The 17,835-nt window shown below is 35.4% G+C and overlaps 1 protein-coding gene across 1 annotated transcript; it reads left to right on the top strand.

Annotated features, from left to right (window-relative positions):
• The first annotated feature begins 1 nt into the window (after position 1).
• fcf1 (FCF1 rRNA-processing protein) lies at positions 2–16,521 on the top strand. The gene is made up of 8 exons (XM_084393915.1): positions 2–122; positions 233–300; positions 3,187–3,258; positions 4,865–5,013; positions 7,532–7,604; positions 10,555–10,642; positions 13,054–13,148; positions 14,615–16,521. Exons 1-8 carry the CDS (start codon positions 120–122, stop codon positions 14,661–14,663), a joined length of 597 nt encoding a protein of 198 aa, XP_084250041.1. The 5' UTR covers positions 2–119; the 3' UTR covers positions 14,664–16,521.
• The last annotated feature ends 1,314 nt before the right edge of the window (positions 16,522–17,835 follow it).

The raw sequence follows: 17,835 nt of genomic DNA, 5'->3' as shown, positions 1-17,835 counted from the left end.
TGGCGCAGCGTAAGTAAAATGTGGATTGTGTCGCATGATAATGACGTCGAAATACTCTTTGTCGCAAAGTTTAACACACGAGGGCTAGAGAGTGAAAATCTCGAGCATATTCTGCCGTCATGGTAAAATTAAGGGTTTATGTCAACAATGTTCAACAGCGTTTGTTAGATAATGTACATAATCGCTTTATTACTTTTTTGGTTGAATGACAACTTGTGTTTGTGTGAATTAGGGAAAACAGAAGAAAACGAAAAAATATGCTACCATGAAAAGAATGATCAGTTTGAAGGATCAGAGGATGTGAGTATCATTATTTGTATTATTGTTATTTTATCTATAAGCAAGTGTGTTACAAATAAGGGAATGTAATGTATTGGAAAATCATTGCAAAGTACTTTCATTACACATGATAAACACCGCCGTTCAGAACACCTCTGTTGAAAAGCGTCTCAGTTAACCAGTGTTCAGTCATTGTTCAGCTTAAACGGGTAAATCGCCCAAAATATTGTCTATGATTGGAATTATTGAAATATTGACAAATAATGTTATTTCTGTCTGTTTCTTCCAAATTATAAATTGTTAGTGCATTATTAATATCTTGTGATATACATCCCACCAAGTATTGTAGTAAACAGTTATTTTAGGTCTGAACCGTGGTTCATTTTAGTCATCATATAAGTAATAATACCATGATTACTAGCAGCAGCTTCTTAAAGGCTGAGTTTTATTTTTGTCCCTCTTCCAGACTGTTCCCCACAACCAAAATGCAATATTTGACCAAACTATTATAGCCTTCCTATGTGTTTTATTATGCCACACAATATGCGACTCCATGTTTAGATTACAATTGTTGATCATGTCGTAGGCATTATAGGTAGGGTGGTGGGATACCATAGGTACCGAAAAATTCCTCTATTCTGCCTTCTAAAATTGATCAGATGAATGTTTTCCTGTAGACAGGATGTGATGCGCTAGATTTGGGATTTGACATATTGTCTTCTTACCTTCTTATGCTAATTGTGGAGGCAGCATTTTTTTCAGCCATTGATTTAAAGGGTTAGTTCACCCAAAAATGATAAATAGCCTATAGCCTACATGTTAAAACAGTGTAAAATATGCTGTATTGCTGTACTCATCAACATTAAAGGCCATGTCATGTATACTGGTGGTTGTATGGAATACTACTATTGTATGGAAGTTAATATTACTCATTAATAAAAACAATTAATATTACTCATAAATATTGGTTTTTAAATGTTAAATTATTTCTACTCAATTTTATTTGTTAATGTACCAGATGCAGTTACTCAGATTTACTTTTTTTTTTACTTGTATTTACTCAATTCATACAGTAGTTCATTGATTTCACAGCTTTAAAATGTACTACATGTACATTTACATGTACATGTACTACATGAGTGTAAAAATGTTTCACCAAACAAAGTAAGTAAGTCATAGTTAAACTTTTTAGAGTGTAGGAGTACAGAGAATAGTGCAGGAGAATAGAGCAAGCTTTTAGGCCTCTCGCGGTTCAAACAAATAGGGATGGGCAACAAACTCAAGCTCCTCCCACATTTCTCTTTAAAAATTCTCGTTTAGACTTCCAATTCGTGAATGGTGTTTTGTTTTGCTCTATTCTCTGCACTCCCGCATTCATCGATGTGTCAGGTCAAGTGTTATTAATTGTAAATCGATGCGTATGTACGGCCGTCTGCCGGAAGCTAGTTATTTTAGTCGATAAAGTTTTAAATATGGATATTTTTCTTACACACGATTGCATCGCTTCGCTTCAGAAGGCCTTTATTAACCCCACAGAGCTGTGTGGAGCACTTTTATCATGGATGGATGCACTTTTATGGACTTAACCAGCTACGGCTGTACTAAGCGATTGTATATGCTCATATAACCGCCAAAAGTTCATGGGGCACTAACCTTGTTTTGGGATAAATGCCTTTTATTCGCGATGTCTTGGAGAAGTACTTCATTACCCACAATCCTGAACAATCCCACAATCCCACAGTGATGCATCTGATTGGTGGAGCTCGTGTAACTGTCTGGTTAAACCCCGCGAAAGTCCGTGAAGACTGAAGATCATTAAAAAAAAAGACATGTGTTGACCACTGAGCGGTAATTGCAGTCAGGTACAAAGCACTGCACCATGTTGCTAACGTTATCGTTAACCGCTTTTCACACACGCACACAATATAAAATACACGATGATAAATATAAAATTCAATACACAATACCTATAAAAAACACTATTATTTACACGATTACTACTGAAAGAACTGCTATAAACTGCACAAGAAAAAGTTCGCGTGGCTGTCGTCAGATTTGAAAGTCGCTCTAAAGGCTCTTTTGCGGTTGTGGCTTCAGTCGACTTCAGTGAGGCGCGGTGGTTTATGGGATGAGTAGTTCCTTCGCTCGGAAATGAAAATATATACACAGTCTTGTACCTTTGACTTTTTGGGGATTTTCTCGTCGTTTTTTCACTCGAAATAATATGTTGTATGCCTATGAGTTCAGCCGTAGCTGGTTATCCTCAGACATGCTCTAAAACTCTTTAGATACGGATTTTCCAAAACGTCAATGGGAGAAATGAATGGGAAATTTACTTCCGGCACCTAAGCGCTCTCGGGCTGTGGGTGGGACTGTGATGCTCTATTGACAACCTCATTGCTCACCCACTTTCAGTATACACGTGATCAGAGAAGAGATTTGATTTCATGTTGACTTTAATTTTGTGTGAATTACCTGCATCTGTGCAGCTGTCATCAGTGTTGGGCAGTATGCAGCATCTGCAAAATTTCAAAGCTAACTCCTCTGTAGAATGTCATGTGACTTTAGTTGTGAAACTTTTTTTTATCTATAAAGTAACTGGGCAGCACTGACAAAAGTGAATGTGTATCTCTCGTCTGTCTGCCTGTGCATGTGAGAGACAGAGAGGGCAGTAAAAAAATGTGTGCTTAATTGCATACCTTAGAATGTCTGTAAACCAATCATAATCAAGCATTCAACAGCACAATGGTGTAATCCTAAAATAAAAAAATAAAAACGTATAAATACTGTAAAAACAGTAGATCATCGGCAACAGCATCACTAAACACAGTTCATCACTGTGTTGATCTTTGATTACATCTGATAAAAACTTTGCTTGTTTTTGTTTTTGTTTTGTTTATTGTCTAGAAAAAAACAGGACAGAGCAAAAACACAAAAGAAGAAGAAAGAAGATCCGTCAGCCATTAAAGAACAGGAAGTGTAAGTTTGAATTCTCTCTAATATTGTGTTTGTTACCTTTTAGAGTTTGCCATACATCAAATGAAATTGAAATCTGCTTATGTGAATGGCATGACATAACAACATTGGCTCACAATATACACCAGAATAATGTATCTATTCAAAATTTTCTTCAAATGTAGGCTAGCTGTTAGTGAAAAGTTAGGTTTAGGGACTTAAGGAAAGGTAATCAATGCAATTCCCAGAGGTATTTTAACCCAGAGATAACTTTAATGAAACTGTCCAGTAAATGTAGCTATCAGTAGATACATCCAAGTTATTTGTGATAAATGAACATTTTGCAAAACTTCAAGTGAAAACACGTCGTCTTTTAGAACACATCATCTTTTACCGTGTCTGGTACTCATCTGGTACATCTGCTATAATGGCAGTTTAGTTTTCGAAACATGTTTAAGTTTAAAGAACACACGTTGTGTCATTAGATTAAAAGTAACTAAAATAATAATAATACGTTTAAAATTAGGACTTCTAGAATATTTAAGTGCTGGATGGTCTTTAGGGATCACACACACGCTTTCTTCATCGACTCTGCCATGATTCACGTCTGAAATGCGTGTTAGTGTCTTCCATAGAGGCTGCTTCAAATGTTGTTGATGCATGTGACGTCGTGCCGTAAAGCAAGTCGTGATTCTCGCGAGATTTGGTGGAGCGCCACCTCTCAAACTTGCATTGCTGATTTTGCCAGCGGCGCAAAATATTAGAGGATATAGCGCCAAAAGATCATTACCATAAACGACCCTGAGTGCTTGAGTGTGTACAGCTCTGTTGTTTTGACACGCTGCTCACTTTAAACGGTAGAAACAGTAAAATGGTGCTACCCTTGTCATTGTTTCATGGTCCGGTTTGAACCAAGCCAGAGACCGGAACTGAACCACAGTCTGCTATTTGAGGACCTGCCATCGGCTTTCAGAGCTGAGTATAAGAAAAGTATAGGTGTAAAGAAAGAAAAAAAACACTGAAATTATTTAATGCCCTCCTCACAAAAGTCATTCAGCGTGTGAATGCCAAAGTCTTAAATACAAATGGCTTTTTACCGATACATAAACAATGATGCCATAGGGGTGTTGTCTTTATATAAAATGGGCCTCCTATTATTCTTTTTTTCAATCTTTTTCCATTCATCAAGGGAATGTTCTAGGATTGGTCCATCAGTTTTCAAAAGAGCATTTTGAGACACTTGAAAAGGGGAGATCTTTTAAGTGAACAGAGTGGGGTTATATTCGTTTCTAGAGCTCACCATGGAACAGGAGAGTCAGGTTTAACCCAGGTTTTATTTGAAATGCTTGATAAAATTATTTAAAGTCAGGAAATGACAAACCCCCATTGAGTTTACTATATTGCATTATGTCGAGTTCTGGGTTTATGCTCATGTCATATGAATTTAGAGAGAGTCCATTGAGCTCTTTGAAAAAAAAAAACACAAAAAACATTCCGGGTGTGCTTGCAGCAACATAAAATGAATGATCATTGTAATTCCTATAGAGATATTTATAGTAATATGTTGAGTGTTTGCATTAGTTATTGTATGTTAGGAGAAATAATCTTTGCCTCAACACTTTTTTTTCAGAGCAAAGTATCCATCTTGTCTGTTCTTTCAATACAACACCCAGCTTGGACCTCCATATTACATCCTTGTTGATACCAACTTTATCAACTTTTCTATTAAGGCCAAATTAGATGTTGTCCAGTCAATGATGGACTGTCTCTATGCTAAATGTAAGTCCCCACATTCTTTTCTCAGAATTATTTACAATAATGCTAATGTGAAGTGAGTGAATGTATTTTGGATGTGTTGATGACTGTAGGGATTGCTATGCAGCAACACACAGTTTACAACATACACACTCTGTACACATGCCACACAAGGAATGCTTTCAGCACTTTGTTGAATCAATGCCACGTAGAATTAAGGCAGTTCTGAAGGCGAAAGGGGGTCAAACACAGTATTAGTATGGTGTTCCTAATAATCCTTTAGGTGTGTGTGTGTGTGTATATATATATATATACAGTGAGGAAAATAAGTATTTGAACACCCTACTATTTAGCAAGTTCTCCCACTTAGAAATCATGGAGGGGTCTGAAATTGTCATCGTAGGTGCATGTCCACTGTGAGAGACATAATCTAAAAAAAAAAATCCAGAAATCACAATGTATGATTTTTTAACTATTTATTTGTATGATACAGCTGCAAATAAGTATTTGAACACCTGTCTATCAGCTAGAATTCTGACCCTCAAAGACCTGTTAGTCTGCCTTTAAAATGTCCACCTCCACTCCATTTATTATCCTAAATTAGATGCACCTGTTTGAGGTCGTTAGCTGCATAAAGACACCTGTCCACCCCATACAATCAGTAAGAATCCAACTACTAACATGGCCAAGACCAAAGAGCTGTCCAAAGACACTAGAGACAAAATTGTACACCTCCACAAGGCTGGAAAGGGCTACGGGGAAATTGCCAAGCAGCTTGGTGAAAAAAGGTCCACTGTTGGAGCAATCATTAGAAAATGGAAGAAGCTAAACATGACTGTCAATCTCCCTCAGACTGGGGCTCCATGCAAGATCTCACCTCGTGGGGTCTCAATGATCCTAAGAAAGGTGAGAAATCAGCCCAGAACTACACGGGAGGAGCTGGTCAATGACCTGAAAAGAGCTGGGACCACCGTTTCCAAGGTTACTGTTGGTAATACACTAAGACGTCATGGTTTGAAATCATGCATGGCACGGAAGGTTCCCCTGCTTAAACCAGCACATGTTAAGGCCCGTCTTAAGTTTGCCAATGACCATTTGGATGATCCAGAGGAGTCATGGGAGAAAGTCATGTGGTCAGATGAGACCAAAATAGAACTTTTTGGTCATAATTCCACTAAACGTGTTTGGAGGAAGAAGAATGATGAGTACCATCCCAAGAACACCATCCCTACTGTGAAGCATGGGGGTGGTAGCATCATGCTTTGGGGGTGTTTTTCTGCACATGGGACAGGGCGACTGCAGTGTATTAAGGAGAGGATGACCGGGGCCATGTATTGCGAGATTTTGGGGAACAACCTCCTTCCCTCAGTTAGAGCATTGAAGATGGGTCGAGGCTGGGTATGCTTTGACAATGACCCGAAGCACACAGCCAGGATAACCAAGGAGTGGCTCTGTAAGAAGCCTATCAAGGTTCTGGCGTGGCCTAGCCAGTCTCCAGACCTAAACCCAATAGAGAATCTTTGGAGGGAGCTCAAACTCCGTGTTTCTCAGCGACAGCCCAGAAACCTGACTGATCTAGAGAAGATCTGTGTGGAGGAGTGGGCCAAAATCCCTCCTGCAGTGTGTGCAAACCTGGTGAAAAACTACAGGAAACGTTTGACCTCTGTAATTGCAAACAAAGGCTACTGTACCAAATATTAACATTGATTTTCTCAGGTGTTCAAATACTTATTTGCAGCTGTATCATACAAATAAATAGTTAAAAAATCATACATTGTGATTTCTGGATTTTTTTTTTTAGATTATGTCTCTCACAGTGGACATGCACCTACGATGACAATTTCAGACCCCTCCATGATTTCTAAGTGGGAGAACTTGCAAAATAGCAGGGTGTTCAAATACTTATTTTCCTCACTGTATATATACACACACACATATATATATATACACACACACACACACACACACACACACACACACACACACACACACACACACACACATATATATGTGTGTGTATGTATGTATGTATGTATGTATGTGTATGTATGTATGTGTATATATATATATATGTATGGTATGTATGTATATGTATATATACTGGCAATAGAATTTAACAGCTTTTTTGAAGGTGCATTCATCTGTAACATAATTTGAATGAATAACTAAACTTGAATGAATGAATAACATGAATTGTTCTGAAGTGGGTCTTGGTTTAATTTTAACTACAGATGGCGATAGTGAGGGGAAAAAAATAACATGATGGAAAAATTACAACCCAGTCAGTCAAAGTGATGGATCATGATCCTTTGAATAGGGAACAGTTGCAAGAAAACGTTTGTGAACCCTTTGGAATCACAGTTTCTGCATTGATTACTGATTAAATATGATCTCAGTGATAATTACAGACCAACACAATCAGACTAAACTAATAACACATACATTTGTACTTTTCAAGCTAATATGTTTTATGCATTTATTATTTTATTTTTTTCATGATTACTTGAGTAATGTGTGAAAAACTTCTTTTGTTGCGTTACAGGTGTTCCTTGCATAACAGACTGTGTGATGGCTGAGCTTGAGAAATTAGGAATGAAGTTTCGAGTGGCTTTGCGGTAATACACTCTTAAATGACATGCATGTACCAAATAGTGTCTCGGACCAAGCCAATTGAAAGTAATCAATTTTTAACTATTTGAAAATAAGTTTCATCTTAAAATATGCACACATTCACTCTTAATCATTTGCCTAATATGTCGAATTTTAACAGCTCAGTAAACCCTTAAAGACCAATACAGCCAGCCGCAGCTAAAAAATAACTATTGTTCTTAAATGTTTAATAACTTTTGAAATGTTTAATAACTTTTGAAGTCTCGTAAAAAGAACGCGTTTTTTGTGTTTGTACATTCAGAGACCCCGTAGTGAATGTGATTGCGTCATCAAGTTTTGATCAGCATTGATTCGTCAAAAAAAACCATGCGGTTTGTTCCTCTGAGCCAAACAGGAACGATTGTTGATGCTTATTCCAACCCCCATGCCCAGATTGGTTGAACTATCGCCTACTCAAACAATTAACATAGGTTTTGTTTTTTTGCTCCACCAATTAGCATCTTTCGTTGGAAACTTGAACTGACGCAAAGTGAAAGTAGTTGCGTGAGTGCGTGCGTGCATGCATATTTGTGTGCATGAAAACAAACACAAAATAACAGATTTGCATGAGAGCACTCTCTGACAAAGCATAACACAATTCAAAAACAAATATAAAACAGCGGTACACATCGGATGAGGCACTAAAATTTGTGTTTTCAAATGAGTCGCTACACAATGTCCCAGTGGAATTGCGTCCGACTGAGATAACTGGCACAGCCAAGAGTTCCGTTTCGTATATTGTAAATACTAATAGTTTGTGAAAATCCTTTGCACTGTTTGTATTTTTGTTGCACAAGACGCTTTTCACAATTGTTTACACTACTTGCTGCACTATTTGTGTTTGTTGTTCATTTTCATATTGAATAAATATATATATATATACACGCGCACACATAAACACACACATATATATATATATATATATATATATATATATATATATGTGTGTGTGTGTGTGTGTGTGTGTGTGTGTGTGTTATTGTGATGATAATAGTAATATTATAAGGTAATATTGTGAAATATTATGACAATTTAAAATGACTGTTTTCTATTTTAATATTACTCCAGTCTTCAGTGTCACATGATCATTCAGAAATCATTCTAATATGCTGATTTTATGCTCAAAAAACATTTATTATTATTTTCAATGTTGAAAACAGTTGTGTACAATTTTTTTCAAAATTCTTTGATGAATAGAAAGTTCAAAAGAACAGCATTTATTTAAAATAGAATATTTTCTAACATTATAAATGTCTTTGCTGTAACTTTTGATCAATTTAACTCATCCTTGATGAATAAAAGTGATTTATTTCTTTCCCCCAAAAATAAAATTAAAACTCTTACTGACCCCAAACTTTTGATGGGTAGTGTTTAATGTTACAAAAGCTTTCCATTTCTGATAAATGCTGTTCTTTTGAACTTTCTATTCATCATAGCATCATGAAATGAAAATGTAAAAAACTGTTTTCAACATTGATAATAATCATAAATGTTTCTTGAGCATCAAATCATCATATTAGAATGATTTCTGAAGGATCATGTGACACTGAAGACTGGAGTAATGATGATGAAAATTCAGCTTTGATCACAGGAATAAATGACATTTTAAAATATTTTAAAATAGAAAACAGTTCTTTTAAATTGTAAGACGTATCGCCAGCGATAATTAATGCGATATGGCTCAGCTTGTCAGTTAACTACGGCTCTTTGTAGTAAATGCCGCTCCATCTGAAAGCAGGTGATGGCGATTTACTACTAATCAAGGAACCGGCTTTACTGACGAGATGCGCATAACAATCTCATGCGATTTATCGTGCAGCCCTAATATATATATATATATATATATATAATATATAATATATATATATATATAATATAATATATAATATAATATATATATATATATATATATATATATATATATATATATATATATATATGCTAATGCAATACTTTTTAGAGAGAATAATCTAATTACTCTGTTGAAGATGCAATTAGTAGCTAGTAATTACTTTTTTAGAGTACCTTACCCAACACTTGAATACAGAATTTGAATAATCAAATAAACACTGCATAGTCTTTAGTGTATTAATTAAAATTAAATGTATTATTATTAAAGCTACAAAAGTTATTCAGTCAAAAGCAGTGAGTGATTCCATCTTTTCTTTTGATGTTTGATGTGCCCAGATATCTGCTTTCAAGAAGTTAGATACAATATCTACGAACATCAGATGCACGTGCTTTGCTTCCGACGCACATACGCAACTTTTTTATTAATAATAACAGTACTTTACTTACAACAACAAAAAAATTAAATCGATGCAGAATTGTAAAAAAGATATTCCACAGCACTAAACAAAATCAAATTTTTGATACATCTTATGGTTTTGAAAATGATAAATATCTTGCAGATTTATGTTATGGAGCTATGTTTTTTTTTCTCAAGGATTTGATTCTGAGATTTCTTCTGTTCTAGTACTCTCTGATTGTTGGAACTAGCTTTGTTTGCCCTTAGGTGTATTTAAAGGCATTTTTCTGTTAAGAAGTCATGTGTGAACAGGGCTTGTTTTTTTTTAAATAGTTTGCAGATTGGCTTCAGCAATTTGGTGGGATAAGATAGAAGTAGCATTGCCTGAAAAGTTGGTCATAAGATTAACCACATTTGTGCGCAGCAGTGTCATTTTCCGAAAATTACAATTTGATATCATCACAGTTTCAACAGCATTTCTTTGCTGATTTGTGAATGGTAGCAAAATAGTTAAAAGATAAAAGATATGGTATATATATATAAGATATAAGAAAGTAGATATGGTGCATTTACCAGAAAATGTTCTGCAATTTTACTGCAGTTTTCATTTGTGAAAATAGCTACTCTTCCTTCCTTGCTTTTTATGGCTTTTTGAACTTTTTGTGCAGGATTGCCAAAGATCCCCGCTTTGATCGCTTGCCTTGCTCACACAAAGGAACGTATGCTGATGACTGCTTGGTACAAAGAGTAACACAGGTATGAGAACTTTGTTAGCTGTGGGGTTAGAATTGTTTCGTATTCCCTAATAAATTAAAGATTCACAAATAGAACAGGGAGACAAATGCATATTGTTTTTAGTACTGCAACTTTGCAAAGAAGCCGATCAGATTTCGCTCCCCTTCTGACGTAATCTGCACGTTTCCACTCACGGCGCCGCCATTTGGTTTTCGCAAACGACAACAGTGTAACCAGGCAAAAGTTTGAGCAAAGCAGCAAACTGTTCTGTCGTTGCTGCACAGATGAGCACAGAACACTATTTGACCGAAAAATGAGACCTCAGGGAACTGTCAACTTGTGTAAAAGATAAACATGACGATACATGCAAGTCGATGAGATGAATCAATGTAACTCCACAACTACATAAATGTATATATCCACTAACCATTCAGAAACATCCATGTGCGTCTAAAAGTTGCAACCTACGTAAGGCTGCACTCCGCTACTGGATATTTGCCTGAAATTCACGTGTTTTGTTATTGCCAGAGTATCCGAAACTCATGTAAATGATCGGCCATCTTCTGGGAGCAGCAGCTCATTTGCATTTAAAGGGACACACAAAAGCAGTGCGTATTTTGGGCACACCCAAAAAGGGGCAAATTTGACAAGCTATAATAAATGATCCGGGGGGATATTTTGAGCTGAAATTTCACAGACACATTCTGGGGACACCATAGATTTATATTACATCTTGTGAAAAGGGGCATAATATGACACCTTTAAGAGATAGAACCATAGACTGTAAAAAAAAAAGGTGGATGACGTACCTTCACTCTCTTCCATTGGAGAAAAATTAAGCCGCCAAAGTCCTAATATGGCGCTGACATCTTGCGCTGATTACGCAGATTCTGAGCCTGAGTCTGCGCAGTAGTGAGCGTGAAGTGAAGCTGTGGTATCAAGGTCCCGCCCTCACTCCCACAGGTTCGGTTTGTACAGTTTAATGCAGAACAACACCTTATGCTGGTGTAAAATAAAGTTATGGAAATGCCGCTCAGAGAAGACTTCACACTAAAATCAAACTTATTTTAAAACCGAACACTTGAACTTACATCAGCGTGATTAAAACTACCTAAAATGACAGAAACGATCTTTGAAAAAAACATTTTTAATTGTAATTTAATTGTTTAGTTTGTCTCCTGTCCCATTAGATTATATGGAGAGGGTGGGGTTTATGGCCTAAACTGCGTCCAGCCTCCTGGGGGCGATCAAAACGTTTTGGCTTCACTTTTCAGGATTTGTGCGTCGCACTTGGATAGAACCAATAAAAAAAATAAACCTTCCATTTTGACCCAAGTATCAACTGAGGAATTTGAGTTAGATTTACATTTACAGTAGATGCTGGAAGTAGGATGACGCTGTTATTCATCATGTCTCACACTTTTGGGATTGAATTTTGGGTAACACTTTTATTTTGATAGTCCACTTTAGACATTCTACTAACTATAAGTAACTTTGCAACTACATGTCAGCTAACTGTCATCAGTAGACTGTCTGCTTAATATCTGCTAACATTTTATTTTGATGGTCCCCAAACAGATATTCTACAGACTATAAGTAACTTGGCAACTACATGAAAACTTATTCTACTAACCCGAACCCCTAACACCTAACCATAACCTGACAGTCTACTACAGCCTACTAATACTAACGAGAGTTAGTTGACATGTAGTTGCAAAGTTACTTCTAGTTAGTAGAATGTCTAAAGTGGACTATCAAAATAAAGTGGAACCGAATTTTGTTGCTGTTTTTTTTTATTTTTTTTTTATGCACACCTATTGATTAGTTTTTCATGCTGCAATGGTTCTTTTTCATCTGGAAGTTAAAGTTTATGCAAGTAAAATTAATATATTTTGTTTTAAAACATTCCAGAATAATATTGATGGTTTGTTGGAACCATGTATTTGGACTATTTTTGAGCAGTCATGTGTTATAAGTTCCAATTAATTCAATTAAATTCATTGATTTCAAAGGAGTTGATACTGGTAATTCTATAATAATTATGTTATAAATTAAATATGATATATTTTTTAATTCTGGATATAGAATTTTTCATGAAAAACAAATGTATTCATTAAAAAGGATGTAAAAGTAGTAATAACATGGTGACAGTGAGAATGAATGAAGTTATTGATCAGATTATTTTTTTTATAAGATTACGTTCCAATGTAAAAATCATATGCATATTTTAATTGCATTATGAGGGTTAATAGATACCAAATGTATGTTTGAAACATACAGTATGTTTGAAGTAAAAAATAAATAAGATTTGTGATTTCAATGTCAAATTAATCATTTTCTATCAACTATGAAACAATTCTAACCACAGAGCCGATACATATTTTATATTTTGCTTTACATTCTGATCAAATGATTCCCTTTTGCTCCACTAGCACAAGTGTTACATTGTGGCCACGGTGGACAGGGACCTAAAAAGGAGGATTCGGAAGATCCCAGGAGTCCCAATCATGTACATCTCCAATCACAGGTACACCAGCTCTCGCTCTGCTTGGCTTAATTAAGAACTGGTTTAATTACCAATGTATGAATTGACCCTTAGCTAAGCCTAGCATTAATGTTACTAATGAGGGGTCCTGGAGGGTGGGGGGTGAGGTTGGTAGGGGGTTCACTTACTAGTTGGTGAGTGCAAGAGAGAGGGAGAGCCTAGGTTATGTGCAAGCTCCAGAAATTGAATAAAGCCTTTATCAAGTGGGAAATGGTGTAGCTACTATTTGGTTGGATTATATTTTTACTAAACAAGAAGGTAAAACGAGAGTAACCTAAATTTGAGTTGCCAGTTGTTAGGGCTGCACAATATATCGAAATTATCGAAATATCACAAATGTATATATCGCAATATACATATCGCAACGGCATGCAATAACTGGGGTCATGAACAAAAGACAAAGAGAAAATCACTCACTGCTCTTGGCTGAATAACTTCTGTAGCTTTAATTAGAATCAGTATATATTTAATTCATACAGTGAAAACTAAGCAGTTTTTTATTTTTACATTTGATTATTCAGTTTCTGTTGTTAAATAACCCTAATGCCTTCCTGACACCCTAAACCCCATGGTTTACACTGATGTTAAATTAACACTTACACAGTAATTACACAGTAATAACACAGTAAAACACTGCTGTTCACTTTCAAAAGTTGTAGGGATGTTTTCTTGTCGCAAAAAAAAAGTGAAACACATATGTAGGTTATATAATTTTAAAGCTATTTTAAAGATAATTTAAGTTTATTTTACACACTTTAAGCATTAAAGTACATTATCGAATATTATTATTATTTAATGAGTTATCGCATATCGCATTTTTCTTCAATATCGTGCAGCCTACCAGTTATTTTGTCTGCTTTACTTCACAAACAAAAATTATTCAGAACAAAGCCAAAGCTGGATCAACAGTGCAGCACAGAATCCTCATGTTTCATTTCAGATTTTTTTTTTTTACAATTAAGTTGAATGATTGAATGATTAATTTATAATATTCAAAAAGATCACTTGTTGCCACCTACTGGCTTAATGATGTAACATAACTGTCATGGCTGCCTTAAACCAATATCCATGAATGTCGTATAGGCAGAAAATATTCATCAAATTAGATACTTTTTTTTATTGATTGCATGTCATTCACACAATAGAAGTACATTGTTTATAATATATTGATTATTCCCAAATTATTATAATTTTTTTCTTTTCATTTGTCTTTCTAAAAAGCATACCAAAAGGTTTTTAAGGGTGGGGGGTTGTGGTGTTATAAAGTATTATTAGTGCTAATACCTGCAGATACCCTGTTCTATGAAGTTTTTTTTTGTCAGATTGGACTTCTATGTTTGTGTGTGTTTGTAAATGCATATAAATTGTGTATATGTATTAATTTGTAACAGTAGAATTTATTTTAACCTATGTAAGTTAATGCAACTGTTATAACATTTATTTTACAGGTATAACATTGAGAGAATGCCCGATGATTATGGCGCACCACGTTTGTAGTACACAGAAGGTTTTTTTTTTTTTTTATCTTGTTTTTTGCTTTGTTTTTTTGGGTTTCTATTCTCTCACCTTCAACCTTTAAAAGATTTTCCCTGTGAAATGTATTCAGTACTCCACCAGTCTTTGGCAGCCCAGATGCCCAGGGCACAGAACATTGGTGGAAACTAAAATGTGTGGAAAAAGTAGCTAGAAAGTGATCTGCAACAAATAAAAGTGATTAACCCATAACTTCATTGATCTAAGACCTCCCCTTCTTGTTAATTTGCACAAAATCCAAACTTCTCCATTTTTTACGGTAACACTTTATTTTGATGGTCCTTTTTGAGCATTGTTTACTATAAGTAACTTTGCAACTACATGTCAACTAGCTCTCATTAGAGTATTAGCAGACTGTCTGCTTAATATCTGTTTACTCTTTATTGTAAAGGTCCCCCAATGTCAGTAGAATGTCCTAGTAACTTTGCAACTATGTCAGCTTGATCTAACCCTAACAGTCTACTTAAACTCTACTAACACCCTGTAGAGTTAGTAGACATGTAGGTGCAATGTTATTTATAGTCAACAAAATGTGTTAAAGAGACCATCGCAATAAAGTGAAACCCTTTGTACATTTTGGAGAAAAAGTTATTATGAGAAAACATGCTTAGTTTCATGAATTATGCTTGACTATCAGCCATTTCAACTGAAAGATGAAGGCTGTGATATTGATGTTGTCCACTAGAGGGCGACACAGAATAAGGAATCTTTTAAGCCTATCTTTTTTTCCTGTCCATTTTCATCCCTTTGAATGGAAATAAATGCATTGATCCAGTTCATTTGTGTAACTGTGGTTGACTGACATTATTGTTTAATAAAATTAGTGTGCATAGAAATCTGTGAAATGCTTATAGGTCATTCAATGTTTATTTAACTGTTAAAGAAACCAATAAAACACATTTTTAATTTGCTAGACATGATTAAAAATACTGCTGTCCATTTAAAATGCGGACAATTTTTCTTTTTCACAATAATATGTATTATAAAATTTCTTTAAAGACATTTTTTTTTGTGGGGTAAATGCAAGCATACGGTTTGATACATGTACAGTGGAAATAAATTATAACAATAAAAGACATGTTTCAGATAAAGTTTTGAGCTGCAGATCTTCATATTAATTTGAAATAGTTTTGACCATGCGTTTCATATTAATTTAAATGATGAATATGAGTCCACACACACCAAATATATTTTGATCAAACTCTAACTTTCAGAGATTATTCAAGATGGACTTTGCTATAAAAAGCACACCATAAGATATGTTTCAATTGGATCGCTAATTATTCACATGGACTATTGGTGCTTGGACCCTGATGATTGCAGCTTGCGGCTGTATAGTAATTTGGTTTTCTCCCAACAATAACGTTGTTTCAATCAAACAAATGAAATTGGCCTAGTAGTCCTTGACTATTACAGTAGGCTATCATGTTACTGGTTCGAAAATGTCAAAAGCGACTTAACGTTCTCTAAACCAGGAGTGTCCAAATTCTGTCCTGTAGAGTTTGGCTCGATCTTGCCTCAACACACCTGCCTGAAATTTTCTACTGTAGAATGCCTAGTAAGACCTTGGTTAGCTGATTCAGGTGTGTTTAATGGGATTAAAGCTGGGCTCTGCAGGAGCAGGATTGGACACCCCTCCTCTAAACTGTATGTGCAATTGTCACAACTGTTTGCTGGAACATCAGATCTCTATTGCATGTCAGCAAAATGTAGTTTCACACCCAAAACATTAATTCATGTTTTAAGACCTAGTTATTGAGTCAGTATTTTGGTCATGCAGTGTCACCAAAATAAAGTGTTTTTGCCACACTGGTCAAAATGTTGAAAGGTTGTTGTTGTTTTTTTTACCATGGAAATATTTGTTATATACTTTTTTTGTTGACTGACTGCTTTCTATACTATACAAGGATGTCAGGTTTGACTAGCTGAATACTCTTGTGTATCACTGATATGTCAGATATAGCAAGGAGACATTTTAATTGTTTATTAATAAACAAGTGTTTTCTGTGTCAGTGCCGGCTGCAAAGATGAAGTTGACGATGCTGACTCGCAATATTCGCAGTAGTGAACGCGCCAGAGAGAAATGCACATTTCATACGGATTACATAAGCAGAGAGCAGTCTGTTTTCTTTCTAATGTCCAACAAAAACAATTGGTTTCACCAACCACTCAAAACCAAAACAAATAGTGTTCCAACCAATCACCGACAGGGGGAGGGTGTTGTGAGGTTTTGAGCCAGCTTCTTCTTCAGCTCCAACTTCGCGTGCAGCCGTACACGAGCACAAAACCTCACAACCCTGTCGGTGATTGGTTGGAACACTATTTGTTTTGGTTTTGAGTGGTTGGTGAAACCAATTGTTTTTGTGTGCAGATCTCAGAGCCTAGGCTGCCTACAGAGACGCGTTTTTTGACGGCATGCTTATGGGGCGGGCAGCTAGCGGATCGTTAGGAAAGATTAGATGAATGTGATCTTTTTTTTTTTGGGCCTGAAATCACTGATACAACCTTTAAGGGACTATGGATATATAAACAGACGTTTCAGTATATTGGTATTAAATGCATTTTCTGAGAATGTATATTTCAAGTTTTGACTGCAAATGTCATGTCCATAAAGCTGGACTTGCCCAATTTTAAAGAACTTATCCTAACTAGTTGTGGTGTAGGTCTACATATTTTATAATGTTAACTTCAAATAATACTAATAGTAATTTAAAGATGTGGTAGCAAATTGTAGACAATTGCAATTACTCTTTTGGACACATGTGCCTAAATAAATAAATAAATCCAAATCTAATGTGAACAAGAAACTAATTGCACGTAACAGCTTATGTTAATAATGTAGTGTTAATATAAAATAACCCTTATTTGCTTACCAAAATTATTATTTTTTTTTTTTTCATCTTAACAATGACATCTCAGTCAGTTGTTTACACATCATATCTGCTTGGAGTCTGCCATGCAGTTTAATCACCATTGATAAACAGGTTATCGGTTAGTCTCAGCATAGTTATTGTTAGCTTCATGTGGCTAAAACCATATTAACCATATCTGCCGTACTACACCGTATACATGACTTTAAATTGGGCTATACTGGGACATACAGCTAGCTAAAAAAAATCTTAAATTCATAAAATTA

Source organism: Rutilus rutilus, assembly GCF_951802725.1.
Source record: "Rutilus rutilus genome assembly, chromosome: 21".
In the NCBI taxonomy this organism is placed as follows: Eukaryota; Metazoa; Chordata; class Actinopteri; order Cypriniformes; family Leuciscidae; genus Rutilus; species Rutilus rutilus.
Note: the sequence above shows the minus strand (reverse complement) of the source record. Positions and strands in the feature narration are given on the sequence as shown.